At 40.0% G+C, this 26,637-nt stretch overlaps 1 protein-coding gene across 1 annotated transcript in view; it reads right to left on the bottom strand.

The window, feature by feature from the left end:
- LOC149251453 (dnaJ protein ERDJ7-like) overlaps positions 1-25,243 on the bottom strand; it is a 145,209-nt gene extending 119,966 nt beyond the window's left edge. The window contains exons 1-3 of the mRNA XM_089453891.1: positions 25,029-25,243; positions 24,858-24,920; positions 24,674-24,740 (exon numbers count right to left, since the gene is read on the bottom strand). Of these exons, the coding sequence (XP_089310017.1) occupies positions 24,674-24,740; positions 24,858-24,920; positions 25,029-25,135 (237 nt within the window). The 5' untranslated portion in view covers positions 25,136-25,243. The remainder of the gene's footprint in view (positions 1-24,673; positions 24,741-24,857; positions 24,921-25,028) is intronic.
- Positions 25,244-26,637: the final 1,394 nt, after the last annotated feature.

Below are 26,637 nucleotides of genomic sequence, written 5' to 3'. Positions count from 1 at the left end.
GCCTGGAAAATTCTGTAAAATTAATCAGAAACTCCTCTCGATAAACCCGCAAAAACCCAGAAAGGGTTTGGGTTGAATCCACTAACCCCCGGTGACCCCCAACAAGTGCAAATTGCCCAATTTGGCCAGAAAACGTCTCACAAAATTGATTATGCTGAATTAAACCCCAATCCACCACTAGAAATCTCTCCCAACTTTGGCTAAATTCTCCCCTAAGGAATACCTTCAATCTCCAACCCTTATCTCTCCTCAACCTCTATTCCTCCAGCCCCTGTGCACTTCCAGAAATGTAGAATTTTGGCCCTAAGAATTCTCTCAACTCAGCCTTGCTAATCACCATAAAATCTCTGGCTAAATTAGGGGAAAAAAACCCTGCAAATTCTACAATGTTTGCTCCTCTGTAACAAATCTCCCCACAAGCAATTTGAACCACTTCTGCGCCCTAGAAGAAAAACGTACCAGCTGAAATAACTTGCAAATACGACCAATGGAAAATCTGAATTGAGCTCCCCAAATTGCCTCACTCAAAGTTCTCTGAATTGAGGGTGGAATTCTCGCTCAGAAATTTCTTGTGCTGAACAACACGGTTGTCTTGGCTAAGCATCTCAAGAGAACTAATGTTAAGTTATCAAATGATCAAAGATACCAAATGGAGGCCTCCAAGCTCTATTTATAATTGTTGGCCCTCTCTCCCTTGGTGGTCCACACCTTCCACTAATTCGCACCCCTTCCTTTCTCTCTTCTCACTAGTGCAAATTGCTCCATTGGGTCGAATTTCCTTCTCTTGTGGCCCCCACATTCCACTAGAGCTATAATTTTCCATTTCTCCTAAGTCCCATACGCCAAAAATGTCTCCAATTCCCAAATGAAAAAATTGTGCTATGCTTAGCACCTCCACAATAAACTCCATTAATCCCCACAAATGAAAAATCAAAATTGGGGATATCACAATTTCCGAGGGTCAAGGTGCCAAGATATTGAAACACTAGCAAAAAAGGGGCAAAAATTGGCCAAACACAACAAGCATTAAATAACTCAATGTTGCAAACATCCCGATTTTATCCCAATTTCACGGTTTTTTGGCCTAGCCGATGTTTGCCAATTTTTACCAATATTTTCACGATTTATACGATTTTTTGGTTTTCCGAATCCTTGCCGATTTTATCCCAATGTCGATGTTTGCAACATTGATTTAAAAATACAAAATAAATCTTTATTTTCTCATTTTTTTTTAAATATCAACCAACATCAATGTTAAATAAGCACATTGGTACATAAATATGGAAAAACAATTGATGTACAAGACATAGTGGAGGACAAATGAAATATCAAAGTCAATATTGAACCTTAATAGTTATCCAATCAAGGACTTAAACCTAGACAACCAATAAAAATGAGATCAAACATATATAAATGTATCTCATCATCATGAGTCATCTACAATAAGAAATCTAGAAATTAGCTATCCATTCCCTCTCCCCCTTTTACAGGAAAAGGTCATGGGTTGTTTGCCAGTAGCAAGTCCTACATTATCCCTCTAATAGTGACTAAGAGGTGTGGTTGTATCAATCTATGTAGATGTTGGTGTTGAGGTTGCCAAATCACCCTTCGTGGTGTCAAAGTGCTCCTTTGCCACCTACACCTATTGTTGCTACTCCTCCCCTTTCCCCTCCACCTACTATAGCTCATGCTCCTCTAACCACTGAAGTGCCTACTCCATAATACGCATCTCATACTCCACCTTCCACTGCGACATTATGTTAATGTTTTCAATGAAATGACATCCACGGTAGGGAATTTCTCAAGCTGTCTGCCACAATCAAAGATTGTAGTGGTCATAAACCATATCATTCAAGCATTGAAACTATAACTTGTAAGAGGGCCATAACAAATTTAATTACTCTTGAGGTTAATAAACATGTTAAGAGAATCCTAGTGGGTTAGCTTGAGTAGTTGATTGTTTTGAATTACAAGTAGGAGATCATGAGGTCAAGTCCTCGCATTGGGCCTCACTTGATGTCCCCGCTAAGTAAGGTTTCCAAAATTGCAACCAGCTTGTTTACCCTAAGTACCATCCTCAAAATGAGGGGAAGTGCGCAAAAGGTTTCCCTGGGATGTATATTCCATCAAAAAAGAAATGTTAAGGGTCAAAAAATATAATAACTGTAATTGCTAAGTTCTAATCTATTGCACTTCTTTATGTATATCATTTCAAATAAACTCCAATTGAGTTCACAACTTCAAGCATTACAAGTTTGGCTTAGCACCCAAACAACAAAATGTAAGAGTAGTGCTCTTGCACCATAATTTATCCACCAAACATCTACAACAATTAAGGAAAAAAGTTAAATTACATTTTACTATAGTGGCAGATAACAAAGAAAGGAAACAAAATTCAACTTTCAAATTTGCCTAAACAAGTTGGACCCTTTGGTGACAAGTGAAGAGTTTTTCACCAATGGGAAAGATTCAATTTTGGTAGAGCATTTCCCAACAGTCGAGGTAGAGGTCGAAGTGTGATTGCAACCAAAGAGATTACATTAAATGATTTCATGACATATGCATGCATAACTAGATCAAATCCCTTCAAATTTTGAGCCTCAAGGGTTACTTATGCAATCATAAAGCAAAAACATGAGATATCTCCCCCAAAGTTGGGGACATCGCAAGTTTGACACACTTGATCCCCTCTAGGTTTGGCATAGCAATCAATGTTGAAAATTTGTCTTGTTCACCATCCATGGATCATGCGGATGTACTCAAAGAGTTTACTTGGCGTCAAAATATTCCTTTCTTAGACAATAATTGCAAAGCCAGATATCATAACAAAGTTCCTATACATCACCATCTCATGATTAATGGTATTGTGAGGTTTTTAATCAAGTACCATCCTCTAAGGCGCATAAAGAAACCTTCCATAACCTCATCATTGAAACCAAAATTACCTAAGTAAACGCAAGGTTGAGCACAAGCGTTGCTACATGAATGGAATGATGGAGCATCCTAGTCCATCAGCCATCAATCCAATCCTAGATCTTCATATATTTTTAATGTCCAACAGTACTTTTCCCACATAATAAGATTGAATAGCTTTTTTGGCACTATCTATGACCTCATACACACTAGCTCCACTCCTTCCCATAAGGAATTAATTTACACTATGTAATGTTCCTGGTATCCTTTATGACATGGCTAGGATGGACTTTCAGATTTGGGGGCAGATAGGTCACAAGTGTAGGTTCGTGTCATCAGCGGGCCCAGTTTTGGAGAGGTTTTGAGGAGTTTTTATGAGGTCCCATGGCATTCACTTGGTATATTCCATCATTCGCACAGTTTTCCTTTCGTTCTGACACATTCCAAAAACTTTTAGAAAACCGAGTTATTATTGGGCCTAACTCAATTAATTACACTTAAGGTGCCATTCCAGGAGGAATACTTGACAAAACACCTTAGTGTAATAGCTCGTTGGAACCGAAACGAGAAGATCTACATGATGAGATAGTTAGATGTGAGTTTCAGTGACCGAGGAGACATGGTGGCCAATTTACCCTTTTCTTGCATTAAAAAGAATATTTTAATTAAAATAAAAGAAGGAAAAGTGCTCTATGATTAAAATAATAATAAAATAGGAGCTTCTAGAGAGGTCCATCAGATCTATAAAAGAGGAGGAGGATGAGGAGGCCATTGGAGGACATCTTGGATTTGACATTTCTTCTTGTATGAGAGGTTGAGAACCCGGTTCTCTGCTTCAGCAGTAGCCCCAGGACGGAAACCCTCGGGTGATTCAATGAGATTGGGCGAGTACCCATCTCCCCTTGGTGAATTCATCCAAAATTCACAGGAGAACTCAGCTGTGCAGTTTAGTTCAGTTTGGAGGGCCAGCATAGCTATGCAGTAGATTATCTTGGAGGCCAGCTAATCATCTCAGCTATTTGGTTGTATGTGCATGTAACCCCAGTTTATATATTATGAATCAAGCTGAGATTATTTCTGCTCATTATTGTTATTTGCAGTTCTATGGTGTTGAATTTTACATGGCAATCTTCTCTTTATGAATGAAAGTTCTATCTTAAGAAATTTTGAGTTATTGGGCGAATATATTTCAGTTAAAAAAATTTATAGAGTAAATATTTCTTGGCGGGAGGAGTAAACCAAGGCATCATCTTTGCAAGGGCATGAAAATAATATTTGGGTAGAAACGTCATATGGCGGCTGAAGATCGAGTTTCATCCCAGAAGAGCAGAGCCACCGTTTCAAAAGTAGAGATCGATAGACCAAATTGATCTAACCGGGAGAAAACTAGTGGACCCCGTCAAAATCTTTTAATCACCACGTCAAAGTCAAAGTTTCGATGACGGGGCAGGCATAATTTTATTGAGCTTCCAGCAGCTGTTAAAAGAATCAGGTCTGATCCTGTCAAAATATCTATAGTACAATTAGCCGCAGCTCCAAGCTTGATGATCATGTGGCGTGGGGAATTTCCAAGAAGTTCGTTTAGTCTTGAGGCAGTTGTACAGGCCGCAGTGACTTTTTTGGGTGTTGAATCAATTCTCAGTAAGAGCGAGGAGGAAATGGCATCATCTGAACGTGGTTGCATCATTACTGTGGTGCCAGGGACGAGCTCCCATTACCAGCTCATGTCGTCTGGCTGCCACGCATTAAGGGGATACCTCACAATTAAGAAACTAGGAGCCGCCATTCCAAAAATTAAATCGAAATTGTGCTTGTGATTTTTGCCAGCCGCCAAAATCCATGGAAACTGAGTCATTTGACGTGATCTTGCTAAGTTCAAGAGCAGTTCCCAGTAGAACAGTTGGAGGAGCCAATTCGAGTCGCTGGCGTTATTGGTCACCGCAACCATTTAAGACAGATTGGGTTGTTGGTCATAGAAGCCAACTTGCTTTGGTCATCGGTGGATTGCAGGGAGGATCGTTTGGCAGTCTGTGCGCTCCTGAGAAGAATTACCTGCTACTACTGCGCTACTTGCAGAGGTCGAATTGTCCAACATAAGAGGACAAAACCATCCAGGCTGCAGAAATCGACTTCATCCTAGAAAGGTTGAATTCAAAAGTTTGTAGAGGGCCAAGAATTCTCTCTTTCAAAAAGGTTGAATTACATTTTTGGCTGAGCGAGTCTCCCACGTAAATAAATCTTGAGTCTGTGGGGCAGAATTTCGTGGGGTATCCAGCTGAGTTCCTTCTTTCTCCAAGGCCTAGTTTCCCTTGTCTGGGGTAGCGTTTTTGGCGCCATAATATTCGTGGTACTACGTAGAGGTTGTGTTTGTGGGTGTTGTATTGTACTCCCTCCCATAATTTAATCTATATATGAACTGTCCTGTGTAGAGACCAAGAACTCCTGAAGAAAAACATGAACTCCAGGCGCTGTAATAGCTGAGATTCACACTATATAGAGGTTGTATTACGTGCTCAGTGGGCCGAGTTATCAGTGGCAGAGTTGTTGCTTTGATTGGGCTCACGTTGCAGGTGCCTTTATCCTATTATCTCTGCTGTGCGCACATAAATGACAAAGGCAGATTGTTGTTGACTACTAGAGGGTGACTTCTGCATTGAGGAGACTGCATTTGCTTCAGCATAGAATAAGAAGATCGAGTTGCAGGCTCTGTACATGCTTCAGAATTGATTTAAAAAGACAAGTCCCCTCCTATGCATATGGTTGCTGCTGTAGATTTATCTCTGGGACTGTGTGCTGTTTCAGAGGCAAAACCTACACGGATTGCTTGGAGTATAAGGGTTGTCACTAAGTGTTGAACCTGTGTACTTTTACTGGGCAACGTATTTCACAACTAAGCACTGGAATGTCACCTCTAGTGGATGTGTCTATTATTATTGGCTGTCAGTAACTACCAGGTTCTATCTTCCTAATTCTGCTTGTTGTGTATACAAATTTTAAATAAGATTTAAATGAGAAGATGTCCATCCTGTAGGTGTCATTTACTATATCAGTTGCATTAAATCTTTGAAGTCTCTTATTAAAAATACAAGTCTATTTGGAAGGTTCATTGATGCATGTTGAGGCAGAAAGGCATTTGACCAGAGAATAAAATTTACAAAAACAAAATCACCACGATAGAAAGCAAGCAAACTGTTTGCTAAAACACTTTGCTGAGAAGTTCGCTCAAACTCAGAAAAATAGGCTCAAGAAGAGCTCTTCATACATGACATCAATTCTAGACTCTAAATGACAAATCCTATTATTCTAAAATCACTTGCTCATGAAACCCTTGAAGCAAGTTTACAATAATAATTTTGTTCTCTTTATTACATCATTTACATCAGTCATTAATTACATGTCATTATGAAGACCGAACCTAATTACACTTTCTTCAACACCTATGACAGTTGTCTTGCCTAAATTGTTTGTTCCTCCAACGTGTTACCACTTGCCTTTCTTTCTTCAGGTTCTGCCACATTAGCATGCTTTTTATTAGGTAGATCTTTCTTGTGTTCTACGTCCCAGCACTGCTTCCTGCAATTCCTTTTCAAATACCCCAACCTACCACGATAATAAGATCTTAACAGACAGGCATTTGACCAGAGAATAAAATTTACAAAAACAAAATCACCAAGATAGAAAGCAAGCAAACTGTTTGTTAAAACACTTTGCTGAGAAGTTCACTTAAACTCAGAAAAATAGGCTCAAGAAGAGCTCTTCATACATGACATTAATTCTAGACTCTAAATGACAAATCCTATTATTCTAAAATCACTTGCTCATGAAACCCATGAAGCAAGTTTACAATAATAATTTTGTTCTCTTTATTACATCATTTACATCAGTCATAATTACATGTCATTATGAAAAACGAACCTAGTTACACTTTCTTCAACACCTATGACAGTTGTCTTGCCTAAATTGTTTATCCCTCCAACGTGCTACCACTTGCCTTTCTTTCTTCAGGTTCTGCCACATTAGCATGCTTTTTATTAGGTAGATATTTCTTGTGTTCTACATCCCAGCACTGCTTCCTGCAATTCCTTTTCAAATACCCCAACCTACCACAATAATAAGTTCTTAACTTTTTAGAAACAATATTAGCTATGGTAGTTGCCTTGAATGAACGGTGTGTTGTCGCCCAAATTGTACAGGCAAGTTGCGACAACGCTTAGGATGGGGGTCGTCACTCTTATCCCTGCCCTTTCCATTCTAGTTGTCTCCCTACAGCAAGCTATGGGGGGTAGTCCCTATGAAATGTGAAGATGCAAGACCCGTCAGCAACCGACAAGTCCAGGAGACACAACTAAATGGCCTAGCAACTTGGTTAATTTAGAAAGTTTAGTGATTTGATTAGATTACCTTGAAAGACCAGTGCCTTGAATGGAATCAAAATACTTTCTTTACATGAATTATCTACTGTGCCACCGGATGAACAGTCGCTGCTTTAGGATGTGTCACTATCTTATATGAAATGTGACACCTAAAAAATAAATGAAATGCAAGATCTTGGTTTATTTTAAATTAGATGTCTATCTAAATAAATCCTTCCTCTCAATTATTTTGAAAGCTAGTCTCTAGTGTAGGTTGTGAGAGAGAAACCTAGGGGAAGATAACAAAGGCTATATTAACGATAACTCCCCTGGATTTCTAACAACCCGATACTTCTGGCACTGTAGAAACTGTGGCTCTGACCACTGCAAGGTCGCCATGTCAACCACAAAAGAGGATCTAGACTTCGCAAATGGGGTGAGAAGTTGGTCCTATTTTTCTACCAACCAAGCTTATGCTTGGTGGTAAATTAATTAGTAGACTAATCCTAGAATGCAAGTGCAAAATATGAGTGGTTACTCTTAAGGTGAAGTTGTTGAGGGTCTTAAGTAATTAGAGACAAATTACAACAATATTCAATTTAGAAAAATGAAGTACTTAACAATGTGCAATGACAATATTCACCAAAAGAAAGTGCTCAATAAACCAAATAGAAGGCGCCAGAAAATGTTGCGAAGATTACCAATAGACAATTGCTCATGAAATGACCATAAATAGACAAATTCAACGCTTCTTTCAACAATGCTAGAATGCCAATTAGATAATGATGATTAACAATAGAATGTCAATGTGCCAATTAGATACAAAAGAGAAAATTTAAATTCCCTATGAACACAATTAGCAATTCTTTAGATTACTCTTACAACGATTATGATTATTAATTAAGTGCTTTTAAGAGTGACTTGATTTGCAAGATTATAAACTTTAGATGTGAAGCTCACTTGCAACAAGTTAGTAAATCCACAAGAAACAATGTAACCAATTATCCACTTCTTTAGCAATGTGATAGCAATGACAAGTAGAGATATTTCAATGTCACAACAATGCTAGCTATCAATGAGAGAAAGAGAGCACTAATCCACAATATGATTCTTTAAAGCAATAAGGCAATCTTATCCAACAATCACTAATTCAAATAGCCTTTTAGAGCACTTACGTTCTCATTTAGATTTGCCAATTAGATTAAGATGCAAATTATGAAATGCAAGAATGCAATGTGCAAATGGATATAAGAAATACAAAAATGCAATGAGGTGCAAGATGGAGTAGCCAAGAAGCCAATGATTGCAGCAGCAAGAAAAATACCCAATCTCACTAGAAACACTTATTCAAGATGCAAAGGGAAGCAAGGAAAGAACGCCAAGTGAAAAGAGATGATTGTCAACAACTTCTCACACCACTGCTATGCTTATATCAGACTTTAATATGCATATATCAGACCTCTGATTATTATGACAACCTTCAAGAAATGACAAGATATGCTAAGAAATGCAAGCCCAATCAGTGCAAATGATGATCAATGATAAAATATGACTGTTAGCTTGCCTTTATGCCACTACTATGTTATTTTACCACTGTTGTAGGTGATTTTAAATGGCTGTAGCAAACATATCAGACCTTGAATATACCCAACAGTCCACAAGACTTCACTTATGTACAATCAATTCAATCACAAAATTAATATTTAATGCCTTACGTGATTAATGAGTGGATTTAAACTTATTTTAAGTGTGTTTAGGCCCTGAATACACTGTTGTCATAAAATGTTTCAGAATTCAAATGAAACAGTCATGAGACAAAGAGGGTTAGAGGGCAAACCACTAGGCCTTATGGCTTTGTAGGTGACTAAAGGCTCTTCCAAAGAACTTGTCCACCTACAACCACGAAGTTAGCCCCAAAATCGCTGTAAAACAAATTGTTAGAGACAAAATACCGATGCAAAGTAAATCAATGACTGAAGAATGGCTGAATTAGGGCTAGGAGGGCAAATAGGCTAGGAGAAGGCAACGCTAGGCCTAAAGAGGTTAATGCTAAGGCCAAGGAAGGGAAACGAAGGGGGAGGAAGGCCTAATTAGGCCACGGATAGGGAAAAGAAGGCCTATAAGGCCTGCGGCCAAGGGAAAAGAGGCAAATGGAGAGGGCCGAGAGGGCTAGAGGGCTTCCTAGGGCCATGGCAAGGCCCTAAGGGCCTACGTCTAGGCAAGAAAGCCCTTTTAGGGCTGCGGCCAAGGAGAAAAGGGGTTGCAGCTAGGGGTTAAGGCCCTTACGGGCCTGCAACCAAGGAGAAGGAGCCTCTAGGGCTCATGGCAGCCCTAAAAAAAAGGCTAGCAGCTCACCTAGAGGAAGAGAAAAGGCCACAACTAGACTAGAAAAGGGGGCGGCTAGGCCTTAGAGGCCTAAAAAAAGAAAAATTAAAACCCTACAATCACAAAAAACTTACCACAAAAATGCCAAAATTTGCTTCCTTAGGGCCAATGTCTTCCTTTCTTGGTTGGACGTTGAGCTTGGAGGGAGGCTAGAGGCTAGATCTTGCCTTCCTAGGCCTAGATCAGCCTCAAAGCCCCAGTGAAATTGCTCAATTAGGCTGGACGTCTCACTTTGAGGAGTGAAACCCTTCAAACCCTAGCCTTAGGGCTAGATCTTCCACAAAAAAATCGATTTCCTTTGAGGCTTGAAGATCCACCTACAAAATGAATGAAAGAATTTCCCAAAACCCCAAATATATACAAAAAATTCAAAACCCCAAAAACCCCAAGTGCTACAAAATCGAAACAAGAGTTAGAATAATTTACAAATATTTACAAAATAAAATATTTAGCTCTTATTAACATGTTAAAACTTTTTAGCCCAAGATCAAATAAAAACTTTTTGAGAATTTTGAAATAAAATTATGGATGAATAGTTTCGAAATATAGACCAGCCAAAACCCTCCTGCAAAATAATTTACCACTATGAAAGCTTAGAGCCCAAACAAGGTCGACTCTTCCCGACAATCTCTGAACTTGGAGCCCAAGGGCTAGCATACCTGTAAATCTCTATAAATTCTCAGGATAAATTGTTAGATCATATAATGAATCAGATCACTTAAGATAACTCGTACCAAGAGAATGTTTTTATCACTAGCAAATGAAATAATAATTAAAAAATATTCAACACAATATAGGATAAACACATAGCCAGCACATACCACAAATCAGTGGATAGATAGAAGAACAGCATGAACTGAACCCCAAAGTCATTCTATTATGAGAAAAATTACATGTGTTGCAAAATTACCTCATCCAAAGATGGAAAATTGAAGCTAAATGGCTTCTTTATATAGTGAAAACCCCTCCAAGTGGAAAATAACAGCTAGTTTGTTTGATCCTCATCAAAATAATCTCGACTGTTGAAAATAACTGGATCATCTTTTAAACTCCACTGTCGAATTTTTATTTTTGAGGAAAAATTCGAATTTCTCTTAAAAACCATTTTTAATTATCCAAAAATTAATATTTTGGATTAATTTCCTCAAAAAATTGACTTTTGACTTAACCACCAAGGTCCAAAGGCTCAAATTTTCTTAAAATATCCATTTTTCCCTTGGGGGAGGACCTCCAAAATTTGAACTTTTTTTTACCCACGAATTTTTTATTATTTTCCACTTGGAGAGAAATTAATTTCTCTATAATTATTTTTTGACTCAAAATTAATTAATTTTTTGGCTTATGATTTTTTATATAATTTAGGCAGGAAAATTAATTAATTGGCTCTAGAGGGGATTAATAATTTTTCCACACTAAAATATTTTAGCCATGGTTTCTGATTGTGAAGGACCATGCACTAAAATATTTTTACATCAAAATATTACAATTAATTCAACCCTTAGAAGAGGAAATACACATTTAGACTAGACCCTCAAGACATTACCAATTCTGCAACACAATATGATCTAGTATGAAACCAAGTGTGTTTATAATAAAATAATCCATCCATGATTTCTGATTACGAGGGACCATACACTCTAGGAATCACCTAAGACCTTATCAACGAATTCTACCCTAGCTTTGGGGTTTAAGCTAGAAGAAAAACTCTGTTGATTAGGCGTGTTTACACACACACATAATTCGGGGAGGTTAAAAACCTTCCTAGAATGAAATCCTTTGCCAAAATAAGAGGCTTACCTAGGTGTTGTTACATAATTAAATGGTCATACTAGCATCATTTACAATAAACTTTGCCGAAATTGGGTTTACAATGATTGAATGATGGCAACTAATGACTTTGATAATCAAAAAAAAATATCCACTTCTTTGTACTCCGCTTTCTCGGATCGTTGACAAAGTGTGGTCAACACGGTTCTTCCCTACAACATGATCTTGCTTTCCTTTGCCTTAGTGTTTGGTAGTAAAAGTACCCACAAAAGTTTCAACACCACTTTTGAACTATTTCTTCCATACTCTTTATGCAATAACTTGCTTGAACAACTTCTACAAAATAATCTTTGATGGATTTAGAAGTAATATTTAAAGTCTCAACAAAGTGTTCAAAAACTGAGGCAAACTCTTCCCTCCAACATGTTTGTCATGTCCCTTCTCAAACACATTTGTAACAGGGTGCTGCTACACAGTTTTGCACAATTTTGGCTAAGGAAGAGAACCCATCATTTTCGACTTAGGGACTTAGGAGGCAATTTGACTTTATTTAGTTGCCAGTGGAAAGTGGGGGCCACCCACATGGGAGTTTGAATTGGCCCATTCGAACAGCTTGGAGGGAAAGTCGAATAGGTGGATGGAGGGGCCCGCATGAGGCTAGGGAGGCCCAAGGAGTTATAAGGAGGGAGAAAATCTCATTTTGGATTCATTCTTACACCTTGCAATCAAAATTACTTGACTGTTTTCTCTGTTGTTTAGCTGAGTCAACCAGTTGTTTAGCCACGAATCTCTCAAGCAGGAGATTCAACCTCTGCTTCGGGGGACCATCCGTGCCCGCCCTAGAGAGGCAGTTCCATAAATATTTCAGGAGTTCCGGGAGTATGTTACAGCACTACCATTAAGCCACAACAGGGAGTGCATATTTCTGGCTAACTGGAGAATACGCAAGGGGAGTTTGGAGCTATCAGTGATCAAGCATTTGCTGGGAGAGTTAGAAGATTGGGAAAGCAGCAAAGGGCCAGCCTTTCTTGCGAATTTGGAGCCAACAGAGACAGCATCCCAGCAGTTCGATTTACAGTTACCTGGGCCTGCGCAGAAAGCCATCACTAGGCTCGCGTGGGAGTTGGAGGAGGGAATTGTAGAGCTGGAGCTGGCTGGGTGAAGTAGGAGATCACTTGGAGGGCCATTTGAGGAGGATTGCTAGACCTGGGAGAGCAGAGATTGACAGGATCAATCACAACAACAGAATTCAAAATTGGAGGAGGGCCAAGATGTGAATGGTCAATTTTTGAAGGTTGGAACCAAGGGAAACCCTTTCTGGGTTTTTCTGGGTTTTGGGCAAGGATCACACTCCTAAATTTATAGAATTTTCTGGGCAAATCTAAGGGGTCAAACAGGGGTCCCAACTCAGCCAACAGCAAAAGGAGCTAAAAGGAATTTGGGCCAAAATTTCGAGGTCAACATTTGGCCAATTCCTTGGTGGGTTTTTCAGGGTTTATGCCAAGGAGGAAGGAGTTGAAATCTCATAATTTTCTGAGCACGGGAAGCAGTGATTCTAGCCCTTCGTAGTCAGCAAACATAGCAGTTTTCTGAGGCAGGGCAATTTTTTGGTGCAACAGCTATAGCAGCCTTCAGTTCAGCATTTTCTCACCTGGGTTTTGTCATGCTTGTCCATTGAGACAAGCCCAGGTGCACCATTCTATTTTACTATTGTATTTGCTCCTGAAGAAGTAATCAAATGGCTCAGCAGTTCTCTATTTCCAATGTTTCCATGGGTGATTAATGTATATTTTGTTTTTCTGATTTCTAGATTGTTTGCATGCTTTGTATATCACTTACATTCCTGTTTAGGAACATTACAGTGGTATCATAGCCATAATCTTGGCTCAGCCTGTGGGAAAGATTAGAATCAAACAACATGGCGGTCACCTGGAATGAGGTGGTGAGGATACAACAAATGATGACTGATGTGGGGAAGAAGTTGATTCATTCCTCAGTTGGGAATTCGAACATGATTGCAACTGATGTGGAGTTATTGGAGGAAAACTAGAGGGCATACCAATCATTGGGTCATGGCATTCAGGTGTCCCTCTCTTTTTGGGAATTCTGTGAACTAAGGGGTATGCACAAACCAATGGAGATTCAGTGGGATTTTGCAGGGATGATGAGAAGTATTAAGAAAAAAGATGAAAGAGTAGTTGAAGGGGCCATGGTTGGCAAAGAGATAGTTGAGCATACACCCATTGATGAGGCATCATCCATTGATGAGGTATTCGGGGTTGTGACCGAGTTCTCAGGTGATAACAATGCACCACAGGTTGGTGAGGTGTCGGAAGACAGCTCCACTGTTGTTGAGGAGCCAATAGGTACAGAGGCCTCCAGATCTATGACAGAGTTGCCAGACGACAGTCGCCTACAGCTGACTGGTGAGCATATCGTGCATATTGGGTTGTCTATGGAGGAGCAGTCGAAGGCTCATGTCGAGCCCGTGATGGAGGAGGATGTGCAGCCATCCCTTGGGCTAGCCATTGATGAGGGGCAGCATAGAGGTCACGCGTTGGGTTTTTAGCACAGTTCACTTCAAAGGCCCACTAGCGAGGTCTATAGTGTTATCAACCCACCCTTATGCGTTGGATTGAGGGAGGCCAAGTTGTCTAGACATACCCGAGGGGGTGGACAGGTTAGTAGGACTAAGTTGAGCATGATACCACATCAACTTGGAGGGCTTGTTCCTTCCACAGAGGATTACACATTCGATTTCTCCTTTGGGATTGGATGGTGAGAGGTACTGAGTTGGTACTCGATGGAGCAGGTTAGGCGGTTGGATACATCCAGGGCCACATGTCAGTAGAGGCCATAGATTACCAAAGGGACTAAGGGCCAGACTATTTTTGGGATCCATGTGGGATTTTCCATCACATCATAGAGCTGGTAGGTGATGGTAGTAGCTACGGGATGGCTTTGACGCTTGAGCGCACCAACATTTTCAGATCTCCATCAGAGAGCCAGTCAGCACTAGTGACAGGATGGTTTGACAGGCGAGCAGTCATATTTCATGAGTTGTCTTGGCATATTGACGGTGCATGGAGTCACAGGGTGACTAGCTTACTCTAGCATGAGCTGGTAGGAGGAGGTAACATCGACAGGCTATCAGACAGGGCATTGTATGGAGAGAGTGCTCTCTTACTAGCATATGGGACACAGGGACTATTGAGGATAGGCGCAATAGTGTCATTTTTGTAAGCATGTGGGGAGTCGGGCCGCTCAGGTCTTTCAGAGTAGATGGGGGGATATAACCCACATCATGAAGGGCGTACTGGCAAAGAGGTTGATATTTTCGCCCATGCAGGATACTGTATGTTACAGGGTGGTACGACAGTGGGCAGTGGTACACAGGACTACACAAAGATATGTCATAGTGTCCAGTGTTATGTAGAGGGATGCAGTCTGATGCATATAGACCCAATGTTAGGCCATAGCATCCAGTGGTGTGCGAGGCTATGGAGCGGGGAGCAGGGGCCTGCAGAGGAGCAGGGAATTAGGGCATCACAGCTCTTCATAGCTCAATAACCTCTAGGGATGCGCCAACATAGTCAAAGTAGCGCAGCGTCAGCATGGTGGCACCACTCTGGGACTAGCAAGGAACTGGGGCATCATAGCTCTTCATAGCTCAATAACCTCTAGGGGGAGCGGAGATCATACAGATCTTCCATTGGGCTTTAGCAAATCACTGATGGAGCAGGGGACTTCTGGTACTTTCGCCAGGCAGGATAGTGAGTGGAGCGAGGGGAGCTTCATGTTGGACAGGGTTGTTTAGGATCCTGGTATTGAAGGATTCTTCCATATCAGGACAGTGCAGAGGTCAGGCACAATCCAGTGGCACATCTAGGACCCTAGCACATTTAGCAGTGACAATGGGGAGCAACAGTTAGAGAGGTTGCTTGCTCATGCATTGCTTGAGGACAAGCGATTTTTGGTGCATTGGAAGAGCTTGTCGGATGAGGATGCCACCTGGGAGGGTGAGCACATTTTGGAGCACCCAGCTATGAGGTTGGTTGAGGGCAAGCGACATTTGGGAGGGGAGAACTATCATGTCCCTTCTCAAACACATTTGTAACAGGGTGTTGCTACACAGTTTTGCACAATTTTGGCTAAGGAAGAGAACCTATCATTTTCGACTTAGGGTCTTAGGAGGCAATTTGACTTTATTTGGTTGCTAATGGAATGTGGGGGCCACCCACATGGGAGTTCGAATTGGCCCATTCGAATAGCTTGGAGAGAAAGTCGAATAGGTGGATGGATGGGCCCACATGAGGCTAGGGAGGCCCAAGGAGTTATAAGGAGGGAGCAACTCTCATTTTGGATTCATTCTTACACCTTGCAATCAAAATTACTTGACTGTTCGCTCTGTTGTTTAGCTGAGTCAACCAGTTGTTTAACCACAAATCTCTCAAGCAGGAGATTCAACCTCTACTTCGGGGGACCATCCGTGCCCGCCTTAGGGAGGCAGTTCCATAAGTATTTCAGGAGTTCCGGGAGTGTGTAACAACACTACAATTCAGCCACAACCGGAAGTGCATATTTCTGGCTAGCTAAAGAATACGCAAGCGGAGTTTGGAGCTATTAGTGATCAAGCATTTTCTAGGAGAGTTAGAGGATTGAGAGAGCAGCAAAGGGCCAACCTTTCTTGCGAGTTTGGAGCCAGCATCCCAGCAATCTGATTTACAGTTACCTGGGCCTGTGCAGAGAGCCATCACTAGGCTCACGTAGGAGTTGGAGGAAGGAATTGTAGAGCTGAAGCTGGCCGGGAGAAGTAGTGTTATGAAACCAGCTCAAGAAAAGATAGAAAAGATAGATCAACGCCTTAGAATTCAGCCTCTTCGAGGGGGCAACCTCCTTTACATTACATAAATGAACAATTCTTGGATGATACAAATGAAAATACCTCCTTTCTATATATAGGATTCTAAGGGGACATAACATAATCAGAGCCGACATAACAATAATAATGTAAGGGCACAATAATAACAATAGTGGGCTTCTATGTGGCACAATAGTAACAATATGGGCACTACATGGGTACATCAATATATTAAGTGGGTTGTACTAATAACAATAAGGGGTTACACTAGTAGTATAGGGGCCTAACATGCCCCTCTCCTTCAAAAAGCATTGTCCTCAACGCTTGAGTAGTTCTTGATACTTCCGTATAAAATTCTTGTCCTCCCATGTGGAATCTTCAACAGATAAATTCTTCCACTTGATGAGATACTCTGAAATTGATCGATTTCGTAGCTGTCGGGTTCTTGTTTCTGTGACTACTCCAGGTTCCAATATGTTTTTTCCTTCCTCTTCAATTTCTAGCAATATTGTTTGCATTGGAATCTTTTGCAACTTTTGAATAAGTGGCCATACTTCTTTGTCCTTCTTCCATTCATCCCTTGCTTCGTTTATCCAATCTGGTTGGATAATAGAAATAGCACAAAACAATGCTTCCACATCCTCATCCTTGAAGAGTATTCCCATTCGGTAAGGTCGCCATTTGTTAAGTGCATGGAGTATTGCCAACATTTCCTTCTCATAAATAGCTTTCTTTAGATGTAGCAGTAAAAATACCCAATCACCTACATCAAAACATTTTTCACTATGATGTTGATCTACCTATTGTCTCATTTGATTTTGCACCAAAGTGGTGTTCCTTTAAAAGTTGGAGAACTTGTTGTTCATGCTCGATGTGATCTTTCACTGCTTGAACCTTTTTCTTCTTGATATGTCCGTCTATGTTTAGAGTTTGAGGAGTGGTAATTTCTTCCAATCCTTTACAAGATATGGTCGGATTCATTTCTTGACGCTCGATGTGATCTTTCACTTCTTGAACATTTTTCTTCTTCATATGTCCTTCTATCTTGATAGTTTGAGGAGCGGTAATTTTGACCAATGAATTACAAGATATGGTTGGATTCATTTCTTCTTTCTTGATGTGATCTTTCACTTCTTTCACCTTTTTCTTCTTGATATGTCCTTCTATCTTGAGAGTTTGAGGAGTGGTCATTCTTGCTAATAGTTTACAAGATATGGTCTGATTCATTTCTTCTTTCTCTGGGGTTGAGTCCTGGCATATATCCTCTTATTTTGATGTTTCTTGATCCTTTTCTTCCTCTTCTTCATACTCTATGTAAAATAATTTCTTCTCAGCACACTTATGACCTTTAGTGCATTTGCTATCACAATTGTAACAAAGCCCTTTTTCTCTTTTTTCTTCCAATTGTTGTGGTGTAACCCTTGTAGGTTGTGGAAGGCTAGGAGAAACAACACTTCCATCTTTATAGTTGTAAGGGGTAGACTTCCTCGTTTCCATAATTTTACTTTCCAATATGTCACAAAGCCCTTTTACTCTTTCCAATTGTTGTGGTGTTGCTCTAAAGAAGGTGTTGCTCTTTGTATCCTCATAATGTGCTATCATTTCCTCCGTGATAATTGACCACGTAACAAGTTGTTTACGAGAACAAAGTCCTTTATACCATAAAAATTGATCCGGTTCTAAATATGAAGATGCAATACATACCTTTTGTAACAGTGGTACACCATGTAGATCAAAATATTGCTCCATCTGAAGTATCCAATTTATCGGATCCTTGCCATCAAACTTCCTCATCTTGCTTTTTCTTGATTTTAATACCTCAATCTTGAAACGACTGTAACTCTATAATTTTGGATATTTAAGTTTTGAAATTGCTACCTGCAGTAGCCCTCTGTGTCCTCTTTCCAATGCCACCAGTCTGATCCAAATTGGATTCTCCAAGAAAGAGTTATGCACAATCTCCCAAGATGACCTGATTATAGACCTTTCCAGAAGAGCGAACTTGTATGAAGTGCCACGTGTCAATTTTTCAACCTTTGGTTCTGCAAAATATATACAAGAAACTACAGTCCGTCCTCTTTCTATACCTTCTGAGTCCTGACGAAATTTCAATCCGATGCTCAGAGAGAAAGTTATGACGATTTTCCCCAGATCACCTGTTTGGAATGTAATTCAGAAGTCTGCAAAAAGACCAACTTCCTCAGATCATATCTCTGCAAATATAGCGCGAAAAGCTCTGAAATTCGAACCCAAGGTTCAGCGAGATTTATTCTCAAATGGGTTTTTTTGCGACTTCTGAAACGTCACAGAAATAAAGTTATAGAGAAAATGCCCGATGACCTGTTTGGAGCAGCAAAACCCTAGAATCCAAAGCTCTGATCCCAAATGTTATGAAACCAGCTCAAGAAAAGATAGATCAACGCCTTAGAATTCAGCCTCTTCGAGGGGGCAACCTCCTTTACATTACATAAATGAACAATTCTTGGATGATACAAATGAAAATACCTCCTTTCTATATATAGGATTCTAAGGGGACATAACATAATCAGAGCCGACATAACAATAATAATGTAAGGGCACAATAATAACAATAGTGGGCTTCTATGTGGCACAATAGTAACAATATGGGCACTACATGGGTACATCAATATAATAAGTGGGTTGTACTAATAACAATAAGGGGTTACACTAGTAGTATAGGGGCCTAACAAGTAGGAGATCACTGGGAGGACCATTTGAGGAGGATTGTTGGAGCTGGGAGAACAGAGATTCACAGGATCAGTCACAGCAACGGAATTCAAAATTGGAGGAGGGCCAAGATGTGAAGGGTCAATTTTTGAAGGTTGGAACCAAGGGAAACCCTTTCTGAGTTTTTCTGGGTTTTGGGCAAGGATCACACTCCTAAATTTATAGAATTTTTTGGGCAAAACTAAGGGGTCAAAAAGGGGTCCCAACCATTGTTTTAAAAAATGGCCGAGTCAAACCAAGCCAATGCCTGGCCAGGTCGGTTCGGTGGCCAAAACAGAACAGTTGGTCGAGTTGTTACCGAGCCAGTCATTGACTTGGTCGACTCGGTAACAACTCGGCCGACTCAATAATGACTCGGCCAACTCGATAACAACTCGGTCGGCTCGGCTCTTTGGCAAAAAACCTTAAGCACATTTGTCAAAAGTTGTTCCGCCTCCTACATATCAATGGTTGGGTTGTTGTTTATTGCATATTTATAGCCCTAAAGTAATTTATCACTATGAGAAAGTTTTGAAAATTACAAGGCCGAAGTATGGTTATCCTAGTGGCATGAATTAGAAAACTGAAACAATGCATTGAGCCATATAATGTTTTTAAAAAGGCAAACGTTCTAGCAATGGATTAATAAATACATATTTACCTCTAATTGTTCTGGAGCTTGACCAGAATTAAATCAAGGGTTTTGAGACTTCATTAGGGGCAGAGAATTGGTATTATTGTTGTTGTAGTCTAGTGATTGTCCTTAGGCTAAGGCAAAAGAAAATCCTGGCATTGGTGGTTAAGTATGAACTTTGTATTGGATAGTGCACTAGGTGCCACTTTGATATAATGGATATATTCATGAGCCTACTTTGATCATATGTTGTCTTCTCTCTATATTCTAAAGCTTTGTGTTTGGAAACATGAATGAAAATCTTTAAAATTATGTTTTTTATAAAAATATAAATATTGAATGTATTTTTTACAACGATCGAGTCATTGAAATCAAACCGGCCGAGTCAATACCGAGTCGGAGTCGAAGCCGAAGCCAACCCTTGACCGTTTCCGAACCGGAGTCAGAGTCGAAGCCAACCCTTGACCGTTTCCGAACCGGAGTCGGAGTTTTAAAACATTAGTCCCAACTCAACCAGCAGCTAGAGGAGCTAAGGGGAATTTGGGCCAAAATTTTGAGGTCGTCATTTGGCCAATTCCTTCATGGGTTTTTCAGGGTTTATGCCAAGGAGCAAGGAGCTGAAATCTCATAATTTTATAAGCACGAGAAGCAGTGATTCCAGCCCTTCGAATTCAACAAACAAAGCAGTTTTCTAGGGCAACGCAGTTCAATTTGGTGCAGCAGTTGTAGCAGCCTTCAGTTCAGCATTTTCTCACCTGGGTTTTGTCATGCTTGTCCATTGAGACAAGCCCAAGTGCACCATTCTATTTTACTATTGTATTTGCTCCAAAAAAAGTAATAAAATGGCTCAACAATTCTCTATTTCCAATGTTTCCATGGGTGCTTAATGTATATTTCGTTTTTCTGATTGCTAGATTGTTTGCATGCTTTGTATATCACTTACATTCCTGTTTAGGAACATTACAATGATATTGTTTGCCTTTGTTATTAGAAGTGAAAGCATTCACAAAAACTTCACCGCCACTTCCAAATTATTTCTTCCATGCTCCTTCTGCAACAACTTGCCTGAAAACCCATAAAAAGAAATCTCAATGGATTCAAAAGTAATATTTAAAGTCTCAACAAATCGTTCAAATACTGAGGCAAACTCTTTACAGAACTACCATATATTCCCCTTTTTGCCTCCTTTCTGAGAGCAAGCAATTGATCTCCAATATCTTTCGACCTTGGCAAACGTTTAGCAATTGATTCTCCTACTTCTAGCTTTGTCAATGAGTAAAGTTTATTCTTGAGATAAAGAACCCAACCTTTATCAAAAGTCTCACATATACCCATCAATCTCTTACACACCTCATTTGCAATAGTAGCTTCCTATACCAATAGATCTAGGGGAAAATCTACAGCCCACCAAACGCTATGAGGTCGTTTTCCCACCTCAAGACATTCTCCAAGAGTTGCCACTATCATCATTCTTAATCTATAGATTCAATGGCCTTTAGCTAAGTATGACTACTCTCTTACATTAAATAAATGAGAACTAAGCAAACAAACAGACTGTAATTTTTTATCAATCAGTTCTCCATAGTCTAGTTCAGAAACCCCAATGTTGGCATGGAAGAAAATCGTTGGTTTTAGGGTAGAGTTGGCCTTTTCTAAAAGCACCAAGTTTCAAAAATCATATCTTCATCATTGATTTAGGTGAGGCTTTGAAACCTCCCCCTCCATTGTTGGGAATAAGGTGTTTAAGAAGCGATTGGAAATTCTTCAGGTCAATTCATTGGAGTTGATAAAAGAATGGAAAAACTTTCATTTGTGTTAGAATGTGTAAAGTTGGACGTGAGTAAAAGGCTTCCCAACAATTGTCATAGAAGGTAAAGGATTCCAAATGACACAGACATTTAGATAATGCCAGAGTCTAACTCGAAGGTTCCACCAAACACACTAGAAGAAAACAAACATGGCTTCCAAAAGATTAAGAGAAAAAGGCAATGTTTCGTGGGGATGCTTCCTCCAGTTGGGGGATGTGTTTCCCATGTTTCCTACCCAAAGGAGGATGGGGGTTACATCCCCAACACACCCCCATATCCACGGGATGCAAGGAGCATTGATTTCATGTCCTTGAAATGTCCCAAACAAACAAGGGGCATCCCCAACACAGGTCACTAAAAAAGTGACCAATGAAATTAATATTAAAAACAATTTATGCAAATTTTTAATGTTTTCCCTATTGGCAGGTCCCACCATTAACTGAACACCATCAAAGGGGTTCGCAATCCCTAACACTATCACTTTGCATCATTTTGAACTGAGGAAAAGAGCAACAATGACCAAGAGTAGTGTTTCCAGTAAAAGGTGTTTTTTAGCACAGAAAAGCAAGCTGACTTAGTAAGTTATTCAAGTTTCACACGCATATAAAATTTTAAAATTTGTAATCTTTTATATTTTTGGAAATGTTGTCCCCTGTGTTATCCCCAAATATTCGAGGTGTATCACCAGTTGTCCACAAAACATGTCCTCTTTTCTTCCCCAAACCAGTGTGAAACATAGGGAAAAGGAAAAGAAATACAGGGTAGATTGGAAACTATCCAAAGAAAAGGAATCTGGCTATCAAAGAAACAAACCCATCAAAGAAAAACCCTCCAAAATATCCTCCACAAAAAGAATACTGCAAAGGAAGATATACAAAAAGAAGATCCACTGCCGCAGTGAAAAATGCAAGAGAACCTCCTATGAGAAAGAATCCTTGTACAATTCCTCAGGCTGGACAAGCACACTAAAATCTCAAGCCAAAAATGATGAAGGATGAAGTGAATGCAATTGGCAACTTTGTTTTTGTAGCTGGATTGATATCCAGTTCATTGAGGTGTTTCCCAGCAAAAAAGAGTTAATTTTGGTAGCTCAGCCAGAAAGAGTTTATTTGAAAATCACAGGACTGGGTCCCCTGTTCCAAACCCCTCGATAGCCACATCACATATATTAAGTCTGCTATAGAGAAAGGTGATGAATTTAAGTAAGAAGAACCTCTAATCAGCTAGCAGACTACCTACAGCGAATAGCACCATTTCTAGAAAAAGGACAATTATGTTTCTTGACACTTCCACTTTGTGCAAAAGAATGATTGAAGAGGCATTTTGGACAAACTCCTAGCCACCAGGGACCACAGTACCCTCCCTTCTGTGAAAACGTATTGAGAGACTTAAATGGTGTCCACCTCTCTCTATTCCCTCATACAGTCAGTCTTCCTCCTGACTTATCCCCCCATTTGCTTAGAGGAATTGGAGGCACATTGCTTGGCAAGCTAACAATATAATCAAGCTGGAATTTATCAAAGGCACCCAGGCAAATTTAATGCAACTTCTTAACATTAACAACGGAAATTGGCATTGCTTGCCGTTTTTATTTCTGACATCACATCTTCGGATTGGTTTGCTTCATGCAATTTGTAATGGCAGATGCTTTGACCCAATGAGAGAAAGGAAGCTCCAGAAATAGGGCACAAAAAGCAGAATTTCTCATTCTGTAGCGGGAGGACTACCTGTGAATCCTTTCAGTACTCAGGAATAGCTCAGAATCCTAGTCAAACAGCAAGGCCATGAAACTTGCACCAGCACCCCTGTAAGACAGAAACAAAACCAGGTATCAAATAAAAGAATTCTGGACTACTTGGGGCATTTGGAACTTTACACGGGGGAAAGAGATGAGATGTACAGACAAAGTTCAAGCAGAATGTGTTCAGCTTCTTAGAGCATCTACTCAATGAATGAGAAGCTTGGATGCAAACTACACCTAGCAAGTCGATGAAGCATTCAAGAGACTGGTCATTCGTGGCTTACAAACCCTGGTGGAAGATGTACTGAGCCACCAGCCGCCTATGTAAATTGAGCAACGAACTCCTCTAACTCAACCTGTGAAAGCTGTGACTTGGAAGTAACAACTTCGTGGCTCCCAGAGAACAAGGCAATATACTCTGCTACTCCGTCAATTTTATAACTCAGCTTTTTGGTATTTCATCATGTCAAGAAATATATGTACCGCTATGAAAGCCGTCAGTCTTTTTTTAAATGTCCGAACAGTCTGTATTTGATGCGTAGAATAGGCAAAATATATATGAAGCATCTGCATCTTTCTGTTAAATTGAACTATCCTACGGATGTAACGTATTCTGTCATTTTGAATGTAGAATCTATGTTCTCGTATCCTGCCATTTCGACTGTAGGATCTCTGTTCTGAGAGAGTCTTATATAAATGAACAAGCTCTTTTCTTTTAAAAATACCAATTTTATCACAGGGGCTTGACTGGTTGGTCAAATAAGGGTGGTGATAATACCCCCACCAGGGTTCAATTTCCTCCGAGAAGTGACATGTTTAAAAGAAGCTGTCATGTCCACTTCGGCGTGCTGAGTGGTGCAAGCGCTAAAGTGCAACATGGGATCCCATTTCTTGATAGGTGATGGATGCTCGGCATTTCTAAATAGGACGCTCCTTAAGAGTTTCCTTTTTGCAAGAAAATACCAATTTCAGGCAGTTGTTCTGTCAGTTTCGACATCCAATTATAGGCAGTTGCCCTATTACTTCCAAGAATCAGTTGGAACAGTTACAGAACGGTTGCACTCTTGCTAACAGTCACAATATTCACGCCTTCCAGCTTCAGCAAACTTCGAAGTTTGCATCATTCTAAACGGACAGATTCTTATCCTTCTCCTTCAACCTCAATGAGCACCTGAGACAATTTTGCTTGCTGAATTTTCATCAAAGAAAAAACTATATTTTGTAATGTTGGTTGCGCCTTGGAATGCAATACAACAGAGAATAGAAATAAATAATTGGTTTTAGTTTTGGAAGGCTTATTGGTGTTATGAACCAGGAAAAGAGGACAATTTGTGTGCCCATATTTTTCCATTGTGGAGAATTTTGAGTCCGACGGGAGCATCTTACGTTATCATAGAAAATGTTACGATAATTTAGGATTTAATTTAAGGTAAACCCACTTCTAGTCGCTAGGGGGGAGGTGAGGTTAGCAGTATCTGTACTAACCTCATAAGCATTCGCTATTTTCAAAAAAAGCGGCCTCGCTGCGGGATCAGGATTCTTGTCGGGATGGCTGCAAAATACACAATGAACCACATGAAATTAAAGAATCGATCAGGCAATGCCTACAAAAAGAATATGATATGTATAATGAAATTAATGACAGTCATTAGGAGCAGCCGCATCCTACTATTTCAACGATAGCTTGTAGTAGGCCTTCTTGATTTCCGCAGAGGTGGCCGACTGGGTCAAGCTGGCAAACAAAAGAAAAGATTTATGAAATAAATACCAGCAGCCCAAACGAAAAGGGTAAATTAAAGCAACCAAAAAACAAACGATCTGCCAGGAAGTAACATAATACCCAAGGAGATCATAGCAATCGTCTTCCTCGCAGTAAATTGCTGAAGTCGAAGGCACCGCCAATGACAACGCGATTACGAATGCTGCGATTGACAACCATCTCGCCATTGCTGCTCCCGATCGACCTGATATCAGCTCAGCAGAAAGAGGACAGAGAGGGCTTCCAAATTTGTTACATATCTCTTACTTTTGTTTTGATGTTTTACCTTCTAGTTTGATGGTCAACTTAAATTCTATTGCAATGCAATACCATAAGTGTGGTTTTTAGTGGTTATGACTTTTTCCTTCTTTTATGGTTCATTTAACCTCTATTGTAATTTATAATCTATTCATTTAACCTCTATTATAATCTATGAAGGAGTTTGTTTAACCTCTATTATAATTTATAATCTATTCATTTAACCTCTATTATAATCTATAGTCTATCAAGGAGCTTGTTTAGAAGCTCGGAGCTTTTATTAGGAGGCTTCACAACAAAAAGTCAAATACATCAACCAAATGAAGAAGCTATCTATCCCATCACAACAAAAAGGCCAAATACATTAACCAAATGAAGAAGCAATCTATCCCATAAGCTATGGACGTTAAAATAGTAGTAGTGTTGTTAGAGTAGTGGTTGAGTATAAGTTATTTTTAAAAATTAACTATATTTTATACTAGTTGTCTTTAGTGCGACTTTTTGGAAGCTTTTCCTGTCTAATTTCTCTAAATTACTCTAAAATCCGGCAGGAATTCAGTGAAATGACAAGTTTGATGGGGAACCCCCTCACAATAGAAGTGCCCTAGGGGTTTTTCAAGGTGTTGAATCCATATATACAGTCAAAAAACTAGTTTAAATAACACAAATCAAGATTTCAACACAAAATTTTCTCCCATATTCCGGCACCGGAAACTCCAAAAAGTCGCACAAAAGACAACTCCTAATTTATATAAGGAGGAATTGAGTATAAAAGCTATTTTGAATATTTATATAGGGAGGAATTGAGTATAAAAGTTATTTTGAAGGTATTAGGATATATGAATGAGCGGAGGAGCGAACCCTAGCGACCTGCCATGGAACCCTAGCATCGAACCATGGTGCGAGGATGGGGGAAAACGGTGAATCCCTGGGTTTGGGTGAAGCAGCTAGGTGAAAAGAAATTGTTAATGGAGAAGGCGGTCATGGAAAGCTACAGGGTCACATGACCGCGGCGGTTGGTGTTATTATTTTCTGTTTCGAGCGGATTAATCAGGTCAGCAGGCAATAGGATCGATGGTGGACTTTTGTTCTTACACATTTGGGCCAGAGCCTGTCGGGGTTTGCAATTAACAGCGGAGCATTGGGATCTTGGAACAGCGATAGGGTGAACGACATTTGCATGGAAGAGGAACTCGTAGATTACTCTTCAGATTCAATGGATGCTACCCAAATTTGGGCAGAGGAACCACATCAGCGACCAGCTGGACGGACACCGGAGCCACCCCAAGAACCAGATGTCCAGGTAGACGCATATTTATCAGAGATGGTCAATGTGGAGGGCAGCATTATTGACCTAGGGTTTACTCACCCGAGCACAAATGCGAATGTGGAGTACCTTCACTACCAAGAGGACCAAACTCACCTGATTCTG

Source organism: Pinus tabuliformis, chromosome 7 (genome assembly GCF_031772625.1).
Source record: "Pinus tabuliformis cultivar Carrire ecotype Pingquan chromosome 7, CPIR1, whole genome shotgun sequence".
In the NCBI taxonomy this organism is placed as follows: domain Eukaryota; kingdom Viridiplantae; phylum Streptophyta; class Pinopsida; order Pinales; family Pinaceae; genus Pinus; species Pinus tabuliformis.
The sequence above is the reverse complement of the archived record's forward strand: the minus strand, read 5'-3'. Positions and strand labels throughout refer to the sequence as shown.